Source organism: Zalophus californianus, chromosome 6 (genome assembly GCF_009762305.2).
Source record: "Zalophus californianus isolate mZalCal1 chromosome 6, mZalCal1.pri.v2, whole genome shotgun sequence".
Classification (NCBI taxonomy): Eukaryota; Metazoa; Chordata; class Mammalia; order Carnivora; family Otariidae; genus Zalophus; species Zalophus californianus.
In genome coordinates this window covers 135,640,948-135,666,797 of record NC_045600.1, presented here as the reverse complement: position 1 = coordinate 135,666,797, position 25,850 = coordinate 135,640,948, and the positions used below count along the sequence as shown (strand labels likewise).

General features: G+C 49.2%; 1 protein-coding gene across 2 annotated transcripts in view; it reads left to right on the top strand.

Moving 5' to 3' along the window:
- The window catches only part of SLCO3A1 (solute carrier organic anion transporter family member 3A1), a 320,044-nt gene that overhangs the window by 234,569 nt on the left and 59,625 nt on the right, over positions 1-25,850 (top strand). For both annotated transcript variants that reach the window (XM_027571943.1, XM_027571942.2), the window contains exons 3-4: positions 8,992-9,090; positions 17,898-18,161. In XM_027571943.1, coding sequence (XP_027427744.1) covers positions 8,992-9,090; positions 17,898-18,161 — 363 coding nt within the window. The remainder of the gene's footprint in view (positions 1-8,991; positions 9,091-17,897; positions 18,162-25,850) is intronic.

The following is a 25,850-nucleotide window of genomic DNA, read 5'->3' as shown; positions in this document are numbered from 1 at the left end:
TCCCAGACTCAGGGTTGGGAGATGAGTCATCCAGAAGTTGAGAAGCTTAACCAGGATCCCAGGCTAGGTCTGGTGGATCCCAAAGGCTTCACTGCTGTACCATCATGTCCTGACTCTTCTTTCTCTAAGAACTTAGGTGATCCTAGAGGTCTGAGTTCAAACTTACCTCCGCCATTTACATGCTGTGTAGCCTTGGGGCAATTGACTTAACGTCTCTGAGCTTCTGTTTCTCGTGTACAAAGAGTATCGTAACATGTACCTTATAAAGTGGTCATGAGAACTTTTGTTTGACCTCAAGTACGTCACAAGGGGTATAGACTTAAAAGCGATTGCCTCAAGATGGCAGGATAATAGTAAATTGCCCCTTTATGAATGCATTGCTTTTATAATCAGACAAAAAGGATTGGTTAGAGCACTTTCCTTCCAAAAGAGGCCAAAGCACTCACCTGTGCATATTGCCTGTACTGCTGGAGAGAATGTTGTCTCATTTTCTCGAAGTTGTATCAAGAGAATCTCAGGAACCCTCCAGAGACAACCAGACCGCCCCCCCCCCCCAAGTGATCTTTCATTTTGTCAAGCCCAGAGCCCTCAGCTCCGCCCTTCCCCTGCCCTGCTCAGTGCTCTCACTCACTGTGAAGAAGTCATTGCTGTCACAGGAGATCCCCGAGTCCTTGGGTGCCCTCCCTCCTGACGGCCAGGGAAGGATCTTGAGCCGGGCCTGGGGTGCTGGGCAGTGTGGTTCTGCAGTGTGTTAGCTCTGTCCTTCTCCATCCCACTGAGGGCAGCAGAGAAATGCCTGGCCCTTGGAATCCCTTTCCATCAGCGCCTTAAATTCTACTTACATAGATAATTCAATTCTTAAAAAAATAGATACTCTTCAGAAAATATTATTGTTTATTTCCAGGGTTTCTGTTAGGAGATCTGTGTTCTGTATTTCTTTTAATTATTCTTTAAAAATTAACCCTCTATATAGGGACAGACTGGGAAGGAATATCTAAATGAGTATCAGTGTTTCTGTCTGGCTGGTGAGAGATGGTGATTCGTGCCATTTTCTTTGTAATAGTAATAGCAAAATTTATCAAGCACGTACTGTATGCCGGGTGCTATGGAAAGCCCTGGACCTACACTGATCACTTACACTTTGAAACACCCTTGTGGGCTAGGTACCGTTATGATCCCCGGCCTTGGGTGAGAGCATGGAGGCCCAAAGAAGGTCAGTCGCTTTCCCAAGCTTGCACAGCTCCTGAATGCCGACTCTGGCCAGCTCTAGGTTCTGTGTTCTTGGCCACGGTGGTGGGGTCCTTCTCCGTCCTCGCTTTATTCTCACGTCGCTCTACAGTGAGCATGTGCTTCTTTTAAAAGGAGGAAAAGAGGTTTTGTGTTTAAATGAACCGATCTGGTCTCACCAGCGCAAAAATGCGTAGGAAGAAAATACGCTTCGAAGACAGTCATGCCCAAAAGGAAATAGGAGAACGATGAAATATTTTTGTTATACGATTCTGGATTTTCCACAGTCAGTTCAGCATCTCCCACCTAAGTAAACAAAAAAGTAAAACTCAGAAAGCAGAAGAGAAAATCCTGCTACTGGAACCATCAGTAAGAAGAATTCCTGGCACCTACCAGTTTTTTTGTTTTTTTGGTTTGTTGCTGTTGTGGTTTTTTGGGGTTTTTTTGTTTTTTTGAGTTTTTTTGAGAACATCTGTGTTCCAGGAACTTACCTAGAGCATTTTGTTTTGGTGCACTCACGCATTTGACCCTCAAAGGCCCCCAAGAGGGGAGGGGTTGTTGTCAGCCCACCTGACCACCTGTTTACAGAGGTGGAAACTGAGGTGCAGGGAGCGTTTATACTGCGATCGCAGACCCAGATGGCAGCAGAGGCCAGCACCGTCCCCGTCCTTCCTGTAGGACAGACCCACCCTAGTCACTTTCCACGCAGGGTCATGCAGGATTTCTGAGAGTGCTGAGCAGGGCAGGGGAAGGGCGGAGCTGAGGGCTCTGGGCTTGACAAAATGAAAGATCACTTCAGGGGAAGTCTGTGGTTTTTCTCTGGAGGGTTGCTGAGATTCCCCTGATACACTTTGAGAAAATGAGTAGCTGTCTGTATATAGGTACTTACATTACAGATACTTATGTATCTGAAAAATGTTAACAGTCCTGTCTTTGTGCAGAAAACATATTACAGTTTAACAAATGGTTGTGAAACAAGCATCCACGTAGCCTGTAAAGAGATTGGACACAAAACCAGCACCCCAGAACCACCCCCACCCCCACCCCCACCCTCTTACTGTCCTCCCTCCCCCCACGCCCTGTCTCCTTCTGGATCATAATTCCCTCCCTCCCCCCCAACCCCGCAGCTGCAGCCACTGTCCTGACTTCCATCCTGTCCATTTCCATTTCCCTGTTTTTCTTTATCCTCTGACTACCGAGTTATATATCACTAAATAGTTAATTTTGCAGCTTTGAATTCTGTAGAGGTAGAACCGCACCAGTATGCATTCTCACCTGTGTTCTTTTGCTCGGCATTGTGTCTTTGAAGGTTCATCCTTGTTCTTGATGATGTGTTTTCTTTGCTTGTAGGGTGATTTCAGAGTATGGGTAGTTGGTTTCTCTGTTCTACTATTGATGGGTGTTGGGTTGTCTCCAGTTCCTTATGAGCATTCTTGGATGTGTCTCCGGATACCTGTCAGACTTTCTGTAGGGTATTTACCTAGGAGTTGGAATTATGGGTCATTGGGTGAAGTTTATCTTCAGTTTTCCAGATACTGTCAAAGTTTTGCCAAAGGGGTTATCCAGTTTACACTCCTACCAGCAGCGTGCAAGACTCCCACATGCCCCACAGCCTTGCCAACAGTTGGTATGATCAGAGCTCTTTAACCAGCTGAAAAGGGAAGCACATTTTATTGTAATGCACATGTCCGTGAATTCTCATGAGGTCAAATATCTTGCCCTAGGCCATAGTTCATTTGAACTCCCTCTTTTGCGAACTACCTATTAAGATTTCCTTTCAGCTAGTTTGTCTTTTTTTCATCAATTTCTAGCAGTTTTTATATAGTCTAAACATGAGCTCTCTTGATTGTGTTTTTTAAGAATGTACGTTACACATATATTTTCCCACATTTTCACTTTGTCGGTGGGCTCTTTAGGTGAATATGATGAATGACCTTCTTAATTTTAATGTAGACCAATTTACCAGGCTTATAATGACTAGTGCTTTCTTTGTTTGGTTTAAGAAATCTTTCCCTGCCCCCGACATCATGACAGTGCTTTTGTCATCTTTCAGAAGCTTTATTGTTTTGGTTTTCACACAGGTCTCTGATCTGCCGGGAATTGATTTTTGCATGTCCTGTGAGGCTGGCTTTTTTTTCCCCTCACTGTAATTTCAAGTTGCCTCAGCACTGTTTATGGAAAAGATCATCCTTTCCTTTCCCTTGCTGCTTTGTATGCAACTTTGCCATGAATCAGGTGTCCACGTAAGTGTGGCTCTGTTTCTGGGCTTGCTCTTCTGCTTGATTGGTATATTTGTTGTTTCTTAAGCCAGAAATGCACTGTCTTCATCATTACAGCTTAAAGGAAAAAAAAAAAAAGTCCTGCTATTCAGTAGGACAAGTCTTGATAATTCTTCTTCAAAGGTATCTAGGCTGCTCTTGGCCCTCCACATTTCTATAAACAAATTAGAATCAGTGTGTCACGTTACACAAACACAAAAAATGTTGTAGTACTTTTATTAATTATCATATATCAGCATAATAAGGTTGACTAATGCTTCCTGGGCCAGCAGATTCTAAATTGAAGTCTCCATTTGGATTTTCCAAATTCTTCGGGGTCTGTGCATCTGGCCCGACCCTTTCTGTCCCTCGAGTCCCTGTGGCTCATGGGATCTCGGAGGAGGCACTTGAATGGGAGGGTCCCAGTGCTGAGAGAGACAGGTGCAGAGAGCACTGTCCAGGGAAGTAGCAGGTTGAGGGGGATGAGCTTGGGCACAGCCACTCCCTCTTTTTATGGCAATGCTGAACTAGTGTTCGCTTTCCTGCACCCTTTCAATAGCCGGTGAACTAATTTTTCGTTATGCTGGACCAAACTAGGAATGGAAAGAAGAATCAAACACCTTCTCTGTCTCATAGAGCTTGGACTCTCCTCCAGCTTCTCTGTGACTGTGCCCCAGTCAACACCAGCACTGAAAAATGTCCCACAAAAAGTGCTCCGTGGTCAAGTAATTAACAAACGACTTCATGCAATGTCCTGTTCTTAGTCACATGGATATTCATGGTTGGGAGATCTGAGAATTGACTCAAATTTGATTAGCAATTACATTAATTTCCTATTGCTGCCATAATGAGTTGCCACAAACTTAGTGGCCTAAAATAACACAAGTTTATGATCTTACGGTTCTAGAGGTCAGAAGCCCACAGTGGGTTTCACTGAGCTCAAATCAAGGTGTCAGCAGGGCTGTTGTCCTCTGGACGATCCTCTCTGGAAGGGGGAATCCATTTTCTTGCCTTTTCCACCTTCAAGAGGTGGTCCTCGTTCCTGGGCTCATGACCTCATCCTCCATCGTCAAAGCCAGCAGTGGCGGGTCACCTCCTTCTCAGGAGGCCATGTCTCTGGTCGAGTCATCTTGCCTCCTTCTCCGACTCTGACTCTTATTATTTCTCCTTCCACATTTACAGGAATCTTGTTGATTGGGTCCTTGGGGATAATCAGTATAATCTCTTTAAGTCAACTGATCAGCCACCCTAATTCCATATTAGCTTTAATTCTCTTTTGTCATTTAAGCTTCAGGCGCAGGTTCTAGAGATTAGGACAGGCACATCTTTGGGGGCCATTAGTCTGCCTCCCACGCAGCAGCCCCAGCTCAGTAGCCCAGCTGACCCGGTGCGGGGCATTCCATCGAGGACTCGGTGTCACGTGAGGTCTCTGTAGCCCTGCGCCATCGCGCACTCTCCTCTTTGGCACTACTCCTGACTACGGCATGGTAGGTTGGTTTGTTTATGGCCCTTCTTCCATAACACAAACTCCACAGAAAAGCAGGGATTTTGTCTGTTTTGTTCACTGCTGTGTCTCAGCGGCTTGCACAGTGCCTGCCCCCTAGTAGTTGCCATTATGTATTTTGAGTGACTAAGAATGGTTGAAAGTCTCTCCAGTAGGGCAGCAAGTTGCTGCTGCTTTCTTTCTTTTTTTAAATTTATTATTTTATTATTATCAAGAGAGACAGAGAATGAGTTGGGGGAGGGGCAGAGGGAGAAGCAGGCTCCCAGCTGAGCAGGGAGCCAGACGTGAGGCTTGATCCCAGGACCCCGAGATCATGAGCTGAGCCGAACTCAAGAGTCAGACACTCAACCCACTGAGCCACGCAGGCTCCCCATGCCCTTCGTATCTTAATTATATTTTTCACAGAGCCCTGAGTCTAAAAGAAATATATAGCAGTTTTGTTTATCAAGCAGTTAGGTTCAAACTACGTAATAAATGTCTGGTAAAATAATGCACATGAATTAAAAAAATAATTTTTAGTATTGACTGTTTCCTGTGTCTCAACTTCTCAGCCACCTCGCCCCTCCCCTCCCATGTTCGTGAATCTGGCAGGCAGCAGGGGGCAGCACGGAACCACAAAGCACATCCTCTCCTGTCCTGGAGGCACTCCACTGTCCAACACCCAGATTGCAGATTTTAGTGCCGGCCAATCTTTTTCCTGTCTGTTTGGGCAGAACATGTGGGGTGGTTTCATTAAACAAGAATAAATTCACAGCCTAGGAGGATGAATCGAAAGGAGAGCAAGGAAGTGCATTCAAAAGTATGTTTCTGTAAGATCGTGGCCTGCCTCATACCCTCGCAGGAAAACAACTTCCCCTAAAAACCCAGGGTTATGCTCTGCATGCTGCTTTATTCGAGTTGTTATCCTAAGATACTGCTGAGGTGGAAAAAGGGTGTTTCTTGATGCGTGAAGACCCCCTTCCCACATCTCTACTGGATTGTTCCTTGGAAAAGATTTGAGAACTTGTTATTGCTAGAGGTTTCTTTAACATCACTCTGAGGAGGAGCTGCTTGGAAAATGCCCCCAGAGGGGCCCCTGGGTGGCTCAAGTGGTTGAGCATCCGACTCTCGGTTTCAGCTCAGGTCGTGATCTCATGGGTCATGAGATTGAGCCCTGCATCAGGCTCTGTGCTCAGCCGTGAGTCTGCTTGAGATTCTCTACCTCTGCCCCTCTCTCAAATAAAAGAAAAAAATAAAATGCCACCAGAGATTTCAGCTGAGGGGGGGAAATGCCCTTCATACAAAGATACATGTGTTCCATATCTTTCATTGGTTTTTGGAATTGGGCCCTATCAGGTTTCTCTGCTGCTGGGGGAGAACTCCATCTTGTTAAAATGGAAAGCCACCATCCAGTGGCTGGGAAACCCTTGTCTTCTCCTCGAGGAACCGGAGTGGGAGGTGTTCTCGGCCGACGGGGAGGCCACGTTGGTGCGTGGCGTCTCCGCGGAAGGCCTGTGCCTGCCTGACCTGCCAGATTGGACGGCTGGCCTGTGGGGGCCGTGTGGGGACCCCGCAAGCCGAGCTTGAGGGACGCGCCTTCTTCCATGTGACAACTTGTACAAGGGCAGGAGGCCCAGGACCTGGGGTCCCCAGCTGTTCCAGGACGTCTGGCCTGTCCACACACTGTCTGCTGCCCCCGGGTTGGGGAGGAAGTAACAGGACGATCTCCACAACCTCTTCAGCAAGCGCATCAGTTGTCTCTTCCAAGGACACTAACAGCTTCGCCCTTTGACCTATTAAGTATTAGGTATAATTTGCATTATGTAATCTGTAGGCCATGCATCAGTGATGATTATGCTGATTGGGGGTTTTATCTAATTGGCATGAAAGAAGGCATATTATTATGAGTGGTGTGGTTTCCGGGCGGGGTGGGGGGGGCTGGTTAGAGCGGCTGCTGAATATCAACAAGGAGTCAGCAGGGTAGTTGCAGCACCGGTGGCGGGAGAATTGTGTTCCTGTACCGTCTGTCCTGTCATCTGGTACTGCCTGAGCAGATACGTTGCTTGCTCAGCCATCTTTAGAGTACCTGTGGTTGACCAGGGGCTCACCTCAGCCTGCAGCCTGGACAGGAGGACATGGCTGGCTTCACAGTTTTGCCCTGAAGCAGAAATCCCTCTAGGCTATGTTGGGCAGTGCTCTTGCCTTGGACACCGCTTGTCCATGCCCCCACCCCTGCCCCCTGGGTCTTCCTCGGCATCTCTTTCTGCTTCACTTTCCACCCAGGGAATGGGGCCAAGAGTAGCTCTGGTCCCTCACCCTGCCGTGCTAAGGACAGCCCCCCTAACTCTAGCCCATATCTGCAAGATCCCCATATTCTAGAATTTTCCAATACCCCCAACTTACTCAACTTCCTCTGTTTGGTTATCTTAATCTAAGTTGTGACAAACTGGAGTCCGTGTATTCATAAAATGGATATTGCTCTGCTCAAGATTCTTAGAAACAAGAATAACTGTGAGATTGGGGGTCTCTGGCCAGCTATGGGAGCAGGTACTTTGAGACTCTAGAACTTCTAGATTGCTCCAAATCACAGAGTAGGATTTCACTGAGAGTGGAGTCGGCCCCATTTCCATGATATAAACCATCCTCCTTTCATTCCTCCCTTTATCAAACAACACTCCTTATAAACCGTCCTCAATGCTTGCTTTGGGTCTGGGTTTCTGTCTCTAAATCTGGAAGATATGGCCGCCTTTGCCGAGTATTTATAAACCAGTTGAGTTCCTGTTCATAGTTTGTGTTTTCTCCCGACCTCCAAGTCAGTGAGCTCTGGAAGGCCAGGATTCTTAATTATTTGGCTCAATGCTGAATCTCCATTCCTGAGACTACTGCTTGGCACATAGAAGGAGCTCAATAAATATTGATTGACTGAATGAATATTTGAGTGGTTCCATGATGACATCATCGAGGGAAATCAGAATGAGTTAGTCTACACCTGTGACAGACCAGAAGTACCCTCCGCCGAGCTCAAATTCCCTTTGAATTCATCCCCAGCCTTGCTCTTCATGTGCCCTCATGGATCCGTTAGCGCCCCTCTTTTGGGCTATCTGCTTGGGTTGGATCAACCCATATACCGCTTGTCCCCACAGGTAGCCAGCCTCTTGTAAGAAGGGCCACTTCTTCACTCCTGTTTTTATTCCCAGGGCCTTGAGAACTGTCCTTGCTCAGGGAACATTCTACCACACTGAAATTTAGTTAAATAGATATAGCCTGTGGGTTTCAGTTTGGGCTTGATACTTTTCCCAGAATGAATAAAAGGGTTTGTGCAAAGTCCCAGGTATTATATCCATCAGATGCTTAAGTTCATGCCTAGTACCATCTTCTCAAGTCCTGTGGAAAAGGTTGAGTCTTGAACAACTATTAAAACAATAGATAGCAACTCCAAAAAAAAGGGGGGGGAGATCTGCAAAATTCAAATTAATAAAACATCTACTAATTAAATGTTCTCAAAGCATACCATTATGTCAACTCCGTTTTTTGCTAAATTTAATGCTCGTAAACATTTCATTACATTTGAAAATAATTTGTGGCTTTGACTTTTTTCCCTTCACAACAATTCCTGAATTTGTACAACGAGTGCTGAGAAATCTTAGCCAACCATAAATTAAATGAATTACATAAAGCCAGATGTGAAAGAAAAATTATAAAAATCGTTTCAAAAATGTTTGTGATAGAAACCATTTAATGACAGACGTGGGTGTGTTTTAATATGGTAGATATGGTGTGGGATGGAGTACTCTAAAAGGAAGTGCACTCAGGGCCCACAAATATTTCAGAGCAACCTCCAAAAAACTATAGAATTTCTGCATAACAGTGCTTCAGTACTAGCTTTCCCCCTCTAGGATTTTTTGACTAGTTCCTCTAATGTCATTTGTATAAACCAGGGATCTTTGACTCTTTTGCTCATTGAATGGCTTCTGCTTTTTTTTTTTTTTTTAATCTAATCTCTGTTTTATCTTCTTCTTTCAGGAATCCTTTTCACGATGCTGGTATTTGGACCAGCCTGTGGATTTATCCTAGGCTCTTTCTGTACCAAAATCTACGTGGATGCTGTCTTCATTGACACAAGTAAGGAGTATATCTCAACTTCTGACCGCCGTCCCCGAGCATGTCCTCCATCATAAGGGAGCCCTTCAGCCTTTGGGTTCTAAAACCCTCCTACTGAGGCGCAGCCTCAGTGCGTGGACCTCAAGCTGCTGGCCCACCAGAGATCAAAGGAAAGAGCATGAGTGTTGGCTCAGATGGCCTGGGATCCAGTGGTGTTCCACCAGTGCTTACCGGAGGCTGAATAATCCCTGTAGTTGATTTTACTCCTCAAATCTGGATCTTCCTCATCTGTAAATTAAGGGTGACAATAATTCTATCTGCTTCGTGGGGCTACTATAAGAATTAAATGAGAGGGTAGATGTAGAGTGCCTGGCATTTTCTCATTGAATGTTAGTCCATTAACCTATATGAGAACCCCACTTTCTAAGTGTGTTCTGGAAATGCAGATGTACAAATGGGGTCGATGAGACAGAGTATTTGAAACCCCCTTCTACAAGGCAGTGTTGTGGAGGCCTCTATGAAGAAACGTACCATACCACTTCAAGCAACACTTCTTGGTTCCTAGCAGGAAAAGCAAGTGTGTTTCTCCAATGACTCTGGGCCCCCTAGACCCTAGGCACGCTTTGATCCACCAGTGGCCTGGTTAATATAGGCTAGGTTGTGCCATCGTCACACACAGTTCCCAAATCTTAAGTGATTTTATACAACCAAAGTTTCCTTCTTGGGCGTGCCACATATCCAGTGCAGGATGGCAGTGTTAGGGAGGGTGAAGCTTGGCTCCTCACGGTCACTCCAGGACGCAGGTCACGGAAGCTTCATCTGACCCCGGCCTGCGCAGTTGCCAAGGCAGGAGACCAGTCCGTAGCAAGTTGCACACTGGCTCTCGAAGCTTCTCCTCACGTTTCCGTGGCCAAAGCAAAAGTCATGTGGTCTCTCAGTCTTCTCTTGCTGTGCAACAAATTACCCCACATTTAGTGACTGAAAACAACACTGGGGTGTTGTTTATTATATCACAGGTTATTTCTGTGGGTTTGGAGTCCAGGAGGAGCTTGGCTGGGTGGTTCCGATTCGGGGTCCCTCATGAGGTTGTAGTCAGGGTGTTGACATGGTGTCCACTCATCTCAAAGCTCAGCCGCAGGAGATTCGACTCTAGGTTCACTCCCAAGGCTGTCAGCAGGCCTTGGAGGATCCGCTTTCAGTCTCATATCCCTGGGCCTCTCGACCAGGCTCCCTCACCAGGGCTTCCCTGGAGCGAACCACCCAAGAGAGGGTGAGAGAGAGCACCCGAGACAAGAGCCGTGGTCTGTTGATAACCTTGGCTCGGAAGTGACATACCATTGCTCTTCCGCTGCATCCTGGGTGTCGAAAGCAAGCCACCTGTTCCGGTCTGCACTCAGGACGTGAATACCAGGGCGTGGGATTCCTGGAGACCATCTGAGACACTGCCCCCGATATGTGGTCACAAGTCAGCTGTGAGCCCCAAACAGAACGCTCTGTTTCTATGTGCAGTTCAGTGAGCATAGAAGCCGTGTTTCCTTCCTCGCTGAGAACGGAGTGCGGGAAGCCATACCAGTCTTTTCTCAGGATCAATAAGAGCTCAGTCCCTGGCTTCTCAATCCATCATCTCTTGACAGTGCTTAAATTTACTAATTCACCCCAAAGAAATAATGTGGTTTTAAATCCAATCAAGCCACTCTGTGATTCACTCCATTAATCCCACTGATATATTTACTTGTAGCTAATGATGTTACAAATCTGCAAGTGGCGGTGGGCGGGGGGGAGAAAAGAATCAAATGCAGCCTTGTTTACTTATTCTTTTAAAGTGCTGGCTCTGTTCAGGAGATGATTGGATGCTGCTGTCTTGTGGCAGTTGGTGACCCTTTGTACCCTACTCCTAATGAGCTGGACGAGGGGTGGCCCGGTCAGAGAAACATCACGTGGTGGGAGTCGGCTGCCATCTTGCTTGTATGGACAAAAACAAGCCAGCTTCCGCCACTGTGCCAAAGGCAGCACGAGACAGGAATCACAAAAGCAGGTAAGGGAAGGGGGTGCGCCCCCCGTGCAATGGGGAAGGCTGCTTGGAAGGAGAGGCCAGGTGGCCAGGCAGTATATCCTGCCCCTCACTGTTTTCAGCAGTGGCCCCCTTGGATCAAGGCCTGTGTGTTACCAGAATCTCTGAGCCAAGAACCTCAGCTCATTCTCTTCCAACCCTTCCATTGTACAGACGAGGAAACAGGCCTAGAGAGGGACAGGGATGTACCCAGTCCAAGGGGCATATCTGTATAAAACCCAGGTCTCCTGAGCAAGCATGTGGGCATTTCCACTTCACAGTTCCCTCCACCATGCAACCTCCTGGGAATTAAATAGTATCTTTTCTCTGTGCCTGGTGGACAAGGGGCTCGAGGGGCTTAGCCAGTTCATTCGTGGTCCCCATTGGTGTGCTGTTCCTTTGCCTCGGGCTATTCCCTCAGCCTGGAGTCCTGCCTGTGGTCCTGTCTGGTCTGCATCTTTCTTCACCCGTCGGGGCGCCTTGTGAAGCAACATCACCTGTGGTTCTAGGCTCCCTGGCAGTTTTGAAGCAGAAGGCAGGTGGGCACATTCCTGGTCCAGCTGGGCATCTTGCTTATGGCATCCCCCCATACACATACACATACACATACACATACACATACACACACACACACACACACACACACACACACACACACACACACACACACACACACAAGCGAATATCAGAAGTCCCATCCAGTGTGTCTCTAAGAAAGGGAAGGATGCCTTGTGAGTCACCGTCTTTTTGTTTGCTTCCTTGCTGAAGGCCCAGGGAGGGCTGGTGCTGTTCTTTACCAGTAGAGGGCAGAAGAATGTAATTTATTCTATCAGAGAGCAAGACACAATTCAATAACTGCCAGCAATTTTGATGATTTCTCATCTTGTGACTAAAACTTGTTCTGTCTGGAATGGATTCGGGCTGTATTTTGAGAAGAATTCTTTAGGGGTGACCCTCCTGTATTTTTTCTTCACCGGTGTAGATAGAGCCCCTCCTTAGGGTTGTCTGACCTAGGAGAGCATGTCCTGAATCCTGAATGGAAAGGGCCGGGCACACAGCGGAGAGCTGGGTAGGGGACTGGGGAGAGCCGTGATCTGGAACCTGAGGTGAGGCGGGAAAGGCAGAGCCCTTGTCATGGGGCAGATGGAGGAGGGAATGTGCCCTGCGCTGTGCAGCCTGGCCACAGCTGAGGACACAGGATTGAAGTGGGGAGACCAGTGAGGAAGGCTGGTTGCAGTCTGTGTGGGGGGAAGGCGGTCGGTTGTAGGAACAGGCCAGCTGTAGGGCGGACAGACCCCACGGGCAGCTCCCCAGAAGGACTCTGCTGGCCTTGTTTAGACACTGGAATTCTGCCACGGCTACTCTCTCTTCATCTGTGTTTGATCCCTGTGAGGCTCCCTTGGCCCCTCTTCTTAAGGGGAGATGCCTCTTGTAACAGCCCGGGGAAGGAGTGATGGTGCAGCCAGAAGCGCTTTCGGAGAATATCTTCGTAAGACTGAAACCAGCTGAGAACAGAACCTATAAGAAAGGAGGACTTGGTAGCAGGAGTGTGCCCCAAAGCACTGAATCGACCAATCTTAACAGTGGGTTTATCAGAAGAAGAAGATTGATAACTGACCGCTTATTAAAGCTGTATGTAGATGGTCTCATCTGAACTTCAGGACATTCCCCTTGGAGGTTGGGTCCTTCTGTCCTTCCATTTACCAGCTGAGCTGTTCTCATGCAATGATTACGAGTTCAGAGTTCTGGTGCTGGAATCAGTACCCCTTCCAAGCTTTGTGATCCTGGGGGCCTTTCTCCACAGGGTCTGTGCGTGGATGACATGAGTTAATCATGCCAAGCGCATAGCACGGCGCCTGGTGTGCAGTAGGCACATGGTCTGCGACAGGTTAACTCCTTTCCACAGCCAGTAGGATTCAAAGCCCAAGCCTCCGTCTGACTCCAAACCGGGCAGCTTGTGTCCCTGGAATTTCTCCAGGACTTTTTCCAGAAGGCTGCCCCCTTCCGTGGACAAAGGCCTTGCTGAGGTGACCTAACCTCATCAGCCCATCCATACAGACTCATCCTCAGGCATGCACAACTGACCCCACTAGAGCTGCGTGGTGTTTGCCCCTGGAATAAGATGGGTCCGTATGTTTGCTTCCTGAAAAAGGTCAGCCAGCCGAGAGCTTCCTGCCCTAGGGCTAGCCACGGGCTTCGTCAGAGTCCTTTATGTTAGACTAAATTAGCTCCATGGCCAGGATCCTGAACGTTCCATGCTGCCCTCTACTCTTAGCCCTTCCCTGTCTCCAGTTTCTAATTTGGTCTGTAACTTAATGATACTCTTGGAATGCTTGAGTCCCACAGCAAAAGTTTCACAAAATAAGTTAGATAGGTAAATGGACTAAAAAAAAAAAAAAAAAAAAAAAAAGCCCAGAGAGCCCATGGTACCACTTACACATTAGTGTGGCCTGGAAGTCACAAGTAAATGTCCCCAATTTGCTTTGATTGGCCCCTTCTTGCAGTCCTGGATACCCTCCTGGCTGGGTTGGTTGTTCGGTTAGTTTTAAGCTAGTTTGGCTCTGTTCCCAATCATTTTTTTCTTTCCTACCTATGATGGTAGCAGTCCTCAGAAATGGGAGAAAAATCTCAACCCCCTGTGTTTACATGACCTTAAACAGAAGAAGCAAACATTGCCAAAAACTTGCTCAGCTTACCCAACAAAACCACAAAAACACTCCGAATGTTGGATTCCGAGACATGGCAGGGTTAGAAAAATGGATCTTGTAAAGCAGAAATCCTTCAAGCCTATACAGACAGCTCTGCAAAGGCAGGGTGGACTGTGCCCGTCTTATGGCAGCCAGACATCTCCATCATGGTGATGCTTAGCTCTACTTCCTCCACACCTGGAATGATGGGGCTGATGAGTGCCTGGTTGGTGTTAGCCAGCCCAGCAGAGTCCCCTGACTGAGGGGTGCCATGACTTTGTGAGTGTTGCTCCCTCAGCCTGGGATCCTGTCCCCACCCTGTTCTTCTCAATGTGTTTTTGTCCTTCATGGTTGCGGTTTGATTGACAGGTACATCTAAGTAAATGAGACACGCGGGTACTTCTCAGTTTTGTCCTGGGCATCTCACTGACCACAGTCTTCACAAGAAAGCTGAAACTGCAGTAATTTTTTAAGATCAAGATACTACCTAGAGCCACGTCAAAAGAAAAGTAACGAGGTTTTCACCCCGTTCCCCACCTGTACCTGAAAAACGCTTTCACGATTCCAAGCCTGCCCAGGAACGCTGTTCTTGAAGAGCATGACTTTTTATTTCCCAAGCCTTTGGTAGTAGTCAGGGTAGGCTCAGTTCTGCTGCAGTAGCAAATACCTCCAAAATCTTAGTTGCTGAGAATAATAACCAAAGGTTTGTTCCTTGCTTATACACACAGCGCAGGCCAGCAGTGACATTTTGTTCATCGTAGTCTCTCAGGGACCATCTTAGGAGGATTTCACGTGCTTCTGTGATCAGCCAGGGCAAAAGAGCATGACGAGTCAGGCACCAGCTCATATGTGGCTCTACACAGAAGTGACACATATCTGACCACTCACACTTCAGTGGCAGAGTTCTGTGGCGTGTGGCTATACCTAAGTTCATGGTGAGGGAGGGGGAATCCTTGTTCTCCGAAGAGGAGATCCAAATGAAGACATCAGTAACCTCTACCGCACCGTTCTTCGCTGGCCAACATAGAGAACTTTCCCTCAACATCCCTAGAACTAGAACATACCTGCTGACAGTGATGATTGCCAGGCAGGTGGGGAGGGATTTTCACCATCACTAAGGTGCCTTAGAAAAGAAAACTTCTCAGCCTGGGTTCAAGAATTAGCCATCTTCCTGAAAAGTGCCAAAATCAGGACTAAAACTCCACCCCCAAGCCAACCCTGACCTGAAGGCAGCATGCTCCAAAGCTGAGTGGTTTCTCCTCAGAACATTATGTCTCTCCCTGCCACGGTGCTCTGGATGGTTGCAATGGAGAGGAGGAAAAAAAAAATCGATACTTCCAAAATGGTCAAATGTGATTTTCCTGGATCTCTAAAATCCTGTCTCCCCTTCCCCTGCCCCCACCACACCTTGCTGCAGATCCCTCTCCCTCTCCTTGCCTGCACCACAGGCAGGCTTTGGTCTGACGCAGGTCATGTGTTCTTCCCTGTCTTACAAATTACGAGCCAACGTTGGCTTTCCACATGCAGGCACGTACCTATGGGGAGCGAGTTGACACGTTCACATAAACATCCATCTCCCTGCTGCAACCCCTCTCCCTGGGATGTTTCCTCACACGTAGAAGAGAGTCACTAACCTCCTAACTAAAATATGACTCTCTACGTGCTACTAATTTTGTTTCCCCAAACAACTGCCAGGATTTCTCTCTCTTTCTACAGGCTCACATCTGCCAGCTTTCAGTTCCCCCTTTATGCAGCCCATCGACAATGGAGATACCACAGCTCCCGTTTATGTCTTTTGTTTTCATTCATTGCTTGGCAGCAGGTGAAGAAACATAGTAACTGGAGAAAACATTCCTGCTCAGCTACCCGAGGCCATCTGACTTCCTTTTCTCTTCTCGTGTTTGCATAAAGATGCTTTCAAGATCACCTTGGGTTTTCTCATGCTTTTTTCAGGCTTTCCCATACTCAAAAAAAAAAAAAAACGTATATCTTGAAATCTGCATTCATGTAAATATATACCTACAAGTAGATAGAAGAGCTATCATGTACAAAGAGCCTATGTGTCAAGTGATGCTTGCTTGTTACCTCTCATCCTTGCGTGCAGTCTCAGTGGATGTCACCTTTATTTTGCAAGTGATCAAAGTAAGGCTCAGAGAGGGTAAGTAGCTTGCCTGCACCACATGCTACTAAGCAGCAGAGCCAGGATTCAACCCTCTGCCTGCCAAAGCTTATACTCTTTTCTTCTCTGACGTGCAGCTGTGCAGAAGCATCTGGTTCATTGTAGTGCCCTAGATATTGCTGTTGGGTGGATATCAATGCCTCCAGGAGAGAGACCACCGATGTTCCAAAGCGGCAAAGTTGGTGATCTTAGGCCCATTGCACAAAGCACAGGAGTTAATCATCCACCCAGGGAGCCCAGAACAAAGCCTAAACGGTCCAGAAGGGCAGTGTAGCAAAGTGATAAGGAGCCTGGCCCTTGGCATCTGAATGCCCGTCTTCCAGTCTTCAACTCTGTGAACTTGGGCAAGGTATCTACACTTTCCTTTTTCTTCAAAGATTTTATTTATTTGAGGGGGAGAGAGAGAATGAGCAGGGGAAGTGGCAAAGGCAGAGGGAGAAGCAGGCTCCCTGCTGAGCAAGGAGCCCAACACAGGACTCGATCCCAGGACCCTGGGATCATGACCTGGGCCGAAGGCAGATGCCTAACCGACTGAGCCACCCAGGCGCCCCAGTAGCTATATTTCCTAAGCCTTGATTTTTCTATCTATATAAGATTGGGATAATAAAAGACTACCTTGTAGGGTTGTGGGGAGGGCTGACCAGAACAGTTAAGAATATACTCTGCATAATGCCCAGTGCAGAGTAAGCCCTCAGTGAATGATGGCTGGGCTCTTTATTAGTGGTAGCTGAAGAGTCTTCAGGGAGAACATTTTACAAATGGTGAAGTGCTGGTCTGGTGCCTGTGGTCATTTCTTTTCCCAAGCCTATCCATCCATCTGGTCCAGGGCTGTGGTCCTGTTAGTTCTTAGCTTATATGCCCTGCCCCCATGTCCAAGAATGTCCTTCTGTGGTCCAGAGGTACGGGATTATCATCAAGGAGACATTTCTAAGCAGCTAATCTGAGAGTGCTCTATGAAGGGCAGTTGTAGAGAAAGATTAAAAAAAAAAAAATCTACCAAGGGGTAGGCTGTAGTTTATGTCTTCATGACTTCAGCTGGCAAATCAAAGAAATAATAGCACAAGACAGCCAAACCACATGCACGCTGCCTTTAAGCATTAAGTTGGCTGCAAAGCTTTCTAATAAAGGACTGCCCCAAACCACAGGCCACCACCAAGATTTGAATTAACCTACCCACTAGCAGTTTGGAAACAGGATCCTAGCCGTAAATATGAAGCTAACAGTGTTTAAATGCTCAAGCATATGCCAGGGACTATTCTGAGCACGTTATATCTGGTGTGGCTCATTTGATCCTCCCCCCAAACTCCCGAAGGTACTGTCACCATCCTCACGGTCCTACAGGTCAGTCAATGAGGCACAGAGAGTTCAGGTCACTAGACTGGGGTCCCACAGTGAGAAGTGGCAGGATTTCACTCCAGGTATCCTGGCTCTTGACTTCATTCTATGCCGTCCCTTACGATCTGTGAACCTGATTGGAGACCGGGAGTGGGGTATTGAATGGGATCTCCAAGTAGCTGCTTTTTGAGGAGTGCAAGTGAGTAACCCCACAGTAAAAAATAGACCTTGTGGTTCATCAGCGCACCCAGTAAGCTCTACCGAGCCCATCAGTTCCAGCCTTAATTCCGAGGGTGTCTGGCTTCTCGCTGTTTTTGTTTAGACTGATACAAACACAGGGTAGACAAGAAAATTAAGGAGGGAAAGCAATCAGCCTTCGGCTTCGGGAGAAACAGGAGCACTGATGTGAACAAAGGCTGCCTTTTGAAGCGTCCAGCCCCCCTCCTCCCTCCCCTGCTTCTCTCCCACCCTGAGGCTGTGTCCAGAGCCCTCCCCTGTCTGTGCACCTGACTCAGACCCTCAGCCATATCCCAGCCCGGCTGCATCCTCTCCTCCTGACTGCTCTTTCCCATTGCAGGTAACCTGGACATCACTCCGGACGACCCCCGCTGGATCGGAGCCTGGTGGGGCGGCTTTCTGCTCTGCGGTGCCTTACTCTTCTTCTCTTCCCTCTTGATGTTCGGGTTTCCACAGTCTCTGCCCCCACACTCAGACCCTGCCATGGAGAGCGAGCAAGCCATGCTCCCCGAAAGAGAATATGAGAGACCCAAGCCCAGCAACGGGGTCCTGAGGCACCCCCTGGAGCCCGACAGCAGCGCCTCCTGCTTCCAGCAGCTGAAAGGTAAAGGCGCCTCGAATGTGGGCAGCCAGAGCAACGGAGGGGGGCTCGTCTAGGCCGGTGGGGGAATGGGGGACACTCAGAGGTGGGTGCTGGGGGCTTGAGGTACAGCCACACTTGTTTTGCATTGTTTGCCTTCTCTGGCCCGATGCTTAATGTTAGCCCTGAGAAGGAAATGACCTGATGCTCAAAATAAAAGCAGAGTAGCTACCACTCAGCGAAGGGGCAGCAGACCAATTCCCCAGCAGAGACCCTGGTGCTTACCATAGCTCCTGATGCATAATAAGTAGACGTGTCTGTAGAAGGAAGGTTCTAGACATCGCATGGAGCCCTTGGACTCTTTTCGACCACCATGTACAAGTGCGTTGTAGCAGGAAAGGACTTGGGAAGCAGGGCTTCCTTTGCCTGATTCGGGCATTCTTCAAAAGCCACATCCAAAAGCGCATTTCCTTTGAATTGCTCTGTCCTTCCATCCTCTCTCTGCAAGACGTGTTTCTCCGGAAGGAAGTGTGAATTCCGTCTCAATAACAAAGTCCCCCTTGAGAAGGTGGCCAAGCTCTCCCAGTCGTTTTTAAAAGAAACCGAACGCATCTTTTCTGACAAAATGGAGTGATCCGGAATGAGAATGAGAAGCATGCTCCCCACCCTGGCCCCCAGGGTTGTTTCCACATTTGGCAAAGCGTCTTCAAGGCAAACAGTGCTAGTGCGGCCTCGAGCCACTGGGTGTCTGTCCCAGCCCCCTCCCCACTGCAAGGTCTATGCCATGCTCCTAAAGTCCCAGGGCCCCTCCTTTGGGTCCCCCGAAGAACCTGCTGGGTTTTTGAAGTGGGCAGTGGGAAGGCCGGGGTCGTCCTCCTCGGTGAGGCTGGGGCGGAGGAAGGTGGATGGTCACCTCTTGGCAGGATCTGGGTGCACCTGTAAGCGGTGCCAGGCTGCCATGGGCCAGTTGAGAAACTGGGTGAAGGTCGCTTCACCGAGCTTTTGTATGACGAGGAGCACTTCCTCCGGAGGAGCTCAGCACAGCCGCTGTGCTGCGGTCCCCACTCCACTCTTCACTAGAACTGAGATCATTACCTTCTCCACGCTTCATTTCCATAAGTGTGCAGTTGTAATAGTGTTCCGAAGTCACAGTGGGGCCGTGAGAATTAAAGCACGGCCCACAGAAGACTCTCTGCTGATAGTGCCTGTTCGTCAGGGAGGGGTCGGAAGAACTTTTGTGAATTTCCAGAAGAGACAATAATCTAAGGTCATGTCTGAACCCATGTTCCGCGATCGTTTCTAACAAGGTAGAAATTTGGAACTGTCCATGGAAGGTCTTAGAATCGTCTCTCCAAGTTCCAGAATGCATGGGTAGAAGAAGGCCACCCACTTTGTGTCCTTGGGGGTTGCCTTGGCTTGGACCCCCAGGAGTTTGTGCTTAATAGAAGAGCCCCCTCCCCCCACACACACACATCCAAACAGCCAGGCAGAGGGCAATGCTTACTGCTCTCCTAAAGCACAGGCAGCCGCACAAGGGCCCCAATAACCAGAACTGCAGGAGTAAATGGGGCTGGCCCAAGTGGGCCTTGTGGGGGACACCCTAGACCAGAGCAGTGGCAGCCTTTCTGGGTTTTTCTTTGTCCCAGGGTGATTGCAAGAGCTGCACCAGTAATCTCTTATCTTTCATCTCTGAGGATGTGAAGATGAAAAGATATAATCGTGCCATCAAAGTACTCACCCCCCAGTGTAGGGACAGACCAGCAAGCCGGCAAAGGCAGCCCAACATAGAAGGGAGGTTATGGACGTATCGGAGACTGGCGGGGTGGGGTGGGGGGAGCCCACGTCTTGGGTCAGAGGCTGAGGGATGTCACATCTTCGGAATTCTTGGGTGAGGATTCAGTTGCTCATTAACTCATTTGTTCAGCATGTACTGAGATCCTGCTAGGCTCTAGGGACACAGTGGTAACCCAGGCAGCTTATATCCGGAGCTTGTGTTGTAGCTGTGGGGGTTGGGGGGCCTACAACAGGCAGAACTGGAGCAACGGCAGAGTGAGTGCTGGACGTGCCGTGGCTGAGCTGACAAGTGCACACAGTTGGGTAGACAGGTCTGCGACTCGCTATAGGCCATAACGATCGTAAGTTGTGGCCTGTGTAGATACATGGGCTCTACTTCTAATAATTAATGATTTTTAATTAGAATTAGCAATTCCCAGAGGCAGTAGGTCTATTAATGGACCTAAAGAATGTCCTAGCAGGAAAGGAAGGCACAGTGTCTAGAAGAATCCCCAGGAGCCAGAATCCAGTGACGTGAGCTATTATGCTAATAAACATATTTTACATGCCCCAGCACATGAATTGGGGCGGGGGGCATGGTGGTTTACATCCTTCATTTTTCCACATGAGACCATGTTTTTGCCACATGGACATGTCCACCAAAAGCACCATGCAGTGTCACCCGATGCTCCCAAACTCTCCGGTTTGCAGCCTTGAAGGACCCCGTGGGTTCGAGGCAGTGTGCTGTACATTTGTGGGCACAGATAAGCTGAGCAGTGTTCTGTATGGAGGAATTCACATTGCTCTAAAAATATATATGTTGCAGTTTCTCATCTGTTTCATGTGAGTTTGCAAATGGGTTTCTTCTTTGGCCATCGGTCCGTGTCCCCTGCCATGCTCCACAGATGGGCGAGGGCCCTGAGAAGAGCTGGTGTTGTGTGCCAAGAGCGGCTGTTCCATCCACCTCCCGGCACCGAGACAGTCTGCCCCGCTCCTGGGAGAGCAGTGGGGCGGTTCCGACCCAGCTCAGCCACTTCCTAAACTTGCAGCCTTGGCCGTGTTGCTTAGTTCCCCTTGGCTTTAACATATGCTGTCTGGTTAACATTACTACTTATTCCTGTTCACAGATGAGAAAACCAAGCTCTCGTGATCTAGGACTTCAGGCTTGCTTTTCAGGGCGCAAAAAACGAGTTCCCAAGCACTTCCCAAGCACCCTCCCACTGGGCCACTGGGTTTGAAGGTCTCCTTCCAACAAAGTTGGCCATCACTGGGTTTGCAACTCTTATAAGAAGAAGAGAGACAGAAAGCCCAGAGGTTGTTCTATAAGTGTAGAGAAGCTGTTACTTCTTGCACGGCCCAGAAGTCCCCATCTTGTAGTGACTGACACATAACTGTTTAACAAAGCAGGCAGCAGGCAAACAAATGCTTGGGTTTGTTAAACTCCAGTATCTTCCCGGGTGGGAGTCTGCAAACCCAAGACACATTTGTGCATCTTAGCTGTGTGCCACCAGATAGCTTTGTGCCCTGGCTCTAAAGCCGCTCTTCGCCAACCTTATTCTTCAAAACATTTTGCTGATTCATCTCTCGGGACACACACACCCCCACCCCCCAATCCTTCCTCTGTGTCTAGCACTGTGTCTTCTCCTCTCCATGCTGTCGCAGTGCAGGGGAGGACAGCACCCATGTGGCCTCCGGAACCTAGATGCTCAGAGTTTGCAGAACAGTTTGTAAAAGTCTAGACCCAGAGGAAGGAAGGAATTCGGGGGACTGTTAGAGACAAATGTACAGTATTATCACCAGCTAGTATGTTAAATCTCACATCCGTAGTTTGTGCTTTCTTTGGAGATTGTCTCTGGTGTCACCTGCCCTAGATGGGCTTTGATGGTTGGGGTCCAGGGTGCTCCAGTAGCCATACTCTGTGCACCCTCCTCATCATGCTCTGTCTGGTTCCTTCAACCCATCAGGCACTCTCCTTTTTGTTCCTTTGTCGGCCTGAGACACCCTTCCTCTCTGGGTTCACTTCTGGGTTAGACTCGCCCCCCCCCTTGCAAGGAGTCCCTCCCTACAGCCCCCGTGTGCCCAGTGTTGGATTAGCTGCATTTCCCTGTCATCTACACAGCCCCTGCAAAACACCTGTTACCCCACCACCTGGTGGCTTCTCAGCTTGTCTGCCTTGGCCCAAACCTTGTGGGTTCTCCGAGGACAAAGCTTTCATGCATCTTTTTGTTTCCACTGCACAGCACAGAGCCAGCACGTAGGTGGTGTTGGTTGAATGAACAAACAAGCAGGCAAATGAATATTTTCTTGCCAGCATGCATGCACACGTGCGTACACATACACACACTAGCAGTGAACGTCAGTTTTCCACACACTCTTGTATTTAATCTCCCCGCGCAACCCTATGAGGCATTGATACTGTGTTACAGATAAGTAAACTGGGGCTTAGAGATTGAAAGGAAAGGTGTTTGAACCCTGGCAAGGGCCCCAGAGCCTGTTTTCTTCACCACAGCATTATGCTACATCTTGGGGCCATAAATGAACTTTCTTAAAGGAAAAGTGGGATCAGCAGGTGCTCGCTGACTTCAGCGGAGTGTACTTAAATTCCAGCTGCTGGTTGCAACAGCACCGGTGTACCCTAAAACAGTGGGTCTTCTGGAGGAGGCTACAGGCTAAATGGGAGGGAGGAACCCACTCCCTGCAAGCGTTGGCACGTCCTGGCCCTCTGACGGGCTCTCTAGCTGGGATGAGTGGAACTGTTCCAGAGGGTTAAAATCTGCAGGGAGGGCCCTGCCTTTGATCACTGAAAAGAGAAGAGCAGTCAAAGCTGAGCACTCTTGTCTCTGTGCACTTCACGCTGACTGCCAAGTGGCCTCTTCATGTCTCAGAAAAAGCTGCATCGGGTGATAGCAGGGCAGAGCCAAGCCAGTGGGGCTTGGTTGGAGCTTCAGGCTCAGTCTTAAGAACCACCCTCAACATGTGGAGGATGGTTGACGAGTTCCCAAGCCCTTGCGGGGACCTCCCACTGAGCCCCCACAGTCCAGCTGATGAGCGAGTGGTACTCATCTCCATGCCAACCACCCAACACAGAGCTTGGGGTTAAACTGCATTTCTGAGTTGTCACCGCCGTGGGGGATGCAGCTGGGATGAGGCACCGCTCTCTCCGGACTCCGGATCCCGAGCCCTCTCCACCGCATGTCCCTCAGGGATTCACTGGACTGGTAATGAACTGACTGAGGAGGAAAAGGGGATTCAGCCTGGGGCCGACTGAACCAATACCCTTCCTGTGTTGGAGAAACAACCCCTCTCTCTCTTTCTCTTGCTTCCTTTCCATGGGAGGAAACGCAGTGCCCAGTTCCAGAGGACCTTCACTTGCAGGGGAGGTGAAATCTGCCTGGGTGGTTACCCTGTCCACCCTCCTCCCCTCCTGCTTGCTTCATGCCATCCGTCCCTGGGTTCTGTGGATTTTACCACCTGAATCTCTCTCCAGTCCCCTCTGGCATCTCCTGCACTCCAGTCTGCCCTCACCCCGCCGGTCTGTTTGCCCATGATGAGGGTGTCAGAGCACATCTGATCCTGGGGCCGCCTCCTGCTTAAAGGGACAGAGGTGGAGCCTTCACGGGGCCTCCCAGTGGTGCTACTCTGCCCCTCCAGCATCTTCTCACACCTTGCCACCCTGGCCCTCCACGTCAGCCTCACCTCCCCAGCTTCCTTCTAGCCCCTGGGTTCCCCAGGCTCCCTCGCTCCCAGGACTTTGCACTTGCTGTTCCCTCAGCTGGAATTCTGATCCCGTCATCAGGCATCAGCTCGCAAACATGTCCCTAGGGACATTTCTCTGCCCGCCCCCGCCCCCAAGGTGTTTCTGTCTGTGTCACAGTCATGATGTTATCATCATGTGAGTGATGATTCCCTGACTCCCTCCGTGAGCTCCGCTCAGGCAGGGACTGCCTCTGTTTGCACTCCGGGACGTATATGGTAAGTGGAGGGATGCACAGATCACTAGACGCGCCCTGCCAAGCACAGTTTGCTGCTTTCCTTCAAGCTGTCCTCACCCCCAACCCCCTCCCAGAGTTTTGGCCTGGCTCTGACCCGTCCGTGGACATGGGTTCTGCAGGAGCTCCAGCTACACTGAGTGCCACGGCTAGCCCCCAGGTGACCCACCTGTGTGCGGGGGGACTGCTGGTCCAGTTGCTCAGGCTGACTTGCAACTAGTGACTCTGGGCTCTGCGAGTCCCCTGGCAGGTGTTTGGGTCTGGGACAGGGTGCACACTCGTCCCCAGTGTTTTTCCTCTGGGAACCTGGCTCGTGCCTCTGGCTTCTACAGCTTTGCCAGACCTCCTCCAGCCTCTGCCAGCCAGCAGTCCACTCTGCCACATTTTCCTTAATGATGGGCCTGTGCCTTTCAGCATCATGTTATCGTGAGGAGCCTGGCGATCTGAGAGCCCTCGTTCTGCAGGCTCGATGGCTGAGTGTTTTTTATCAGGCCATTTGTCTTCAGAACTGTGCTCTCCCCATGTGTGGGTTCCCCGTTAAAATCTTCTTTCCCTGTTAAAACCATCCACCCTCCCAAATGCTTGGAACCCTGTGCCAGGCTGTGGGGTTCATATGCTGCCGTGCTGCAGGAGTCATGTGTGTTAGTCCCCAGGACCAGTCTGGTCACTGGCATGTTCTTACCAGCGTTGGAGGACGATGTGCTGGGGCGTTACATCTGTGAATAGACCACAAGTGATTTCAGCAAAGCACCTGGGGACACAGGGGAGGGCCCCTCGCCCAATGCATGGCACATCGTGGATACCCCAGGAGTGTTGTTTGGATGAACAAAGGAAGGAAACAACTAGAGGACAGCGTTTCCCTATGGGGGTTCCTTGGAACAGGAGTCCTTGGAGATGCTCAGGGAAAAACAAATCAGTGGGGGGAGGGAGGAAGGGTCACATAGCCAAATAATCTTGAGGAAATGTCTCTATACTGTGTGACCCTCTTGGAGACCCGGATGGTATATTAGAGTATTAAAAGCCCTTGGAAGGCCAGCTCTATGGAAAGTTGGCTGGCATTGTTTTACTCCATGTGATCCCAGAACTTTCTTGCTCATGTGAACCCTTCCGGCATTTAGGAATTGTTGCTAGAATGCAGGATAGAAGGTGGTGAGGGTCGGTTCAAAGGGATGTACTGAGTCCACAGGGAGGCCTTGAAGACAGGTTCTTGAAGCATGTAGCATTTCAGCCCCATCTGGAAGGATGAGCAGGATCCCCATGGATGGAGGGAGGAGAAGGGCTTCCGGGCTGGGCGGCAGGTGTGGCCAGAGGCAGGGGACAGAAATGCCCACGGTGTAGGTGGGAGAGAGACGTCTGGTTTGGGGGAACAGGATTTAGAAAATTTCATGGCAGAAGGCTGGCTGGTATCCGTGCCTGCACCCAGCAGAGTTCCTGGCCCTTGACGCCACCTGATAAGACTTTGGTAAAATTATGAATGAATTACGGAGGGCTTTTGCATTGCTCTTCTAAAGTGTGTGGACTTTGTGAGTCATTGTTTTCCAACTAGGGTTTTGAGTCAGCATCACCCAGGAGGTTTCTTGAAACACACCCACACTTGGGTCACACCCCTGAAAACTCTGATTCCATGAGTCTAGCGGGGAAGAGGGAGGTGGTCCAGGCACCTGGATGTCTTTAAAGTTCCGAGGCGATTCTAAGTGAACCCCTAGTTGAAAATATGAGAGGGGGTGGGAGTCCTTCAGGGGGTTTCCGTCAAAGCTGTTTCTGCAACAGTTGCCCATAAGATAAAATGTGGAGAGGAGACCCACTCACGAAATAAGCTTAGGACAGTCTGTGATGTGGCCCATTTGGAGGGCCGTAAGTGACATTAGTGCCTTAAAGGCTCTGAGAAGATCTGTAAACCCAGCCCTCCAGGAGGATAGCACTAGGGAGTCTAGGCTTCGAGAAGGGCATT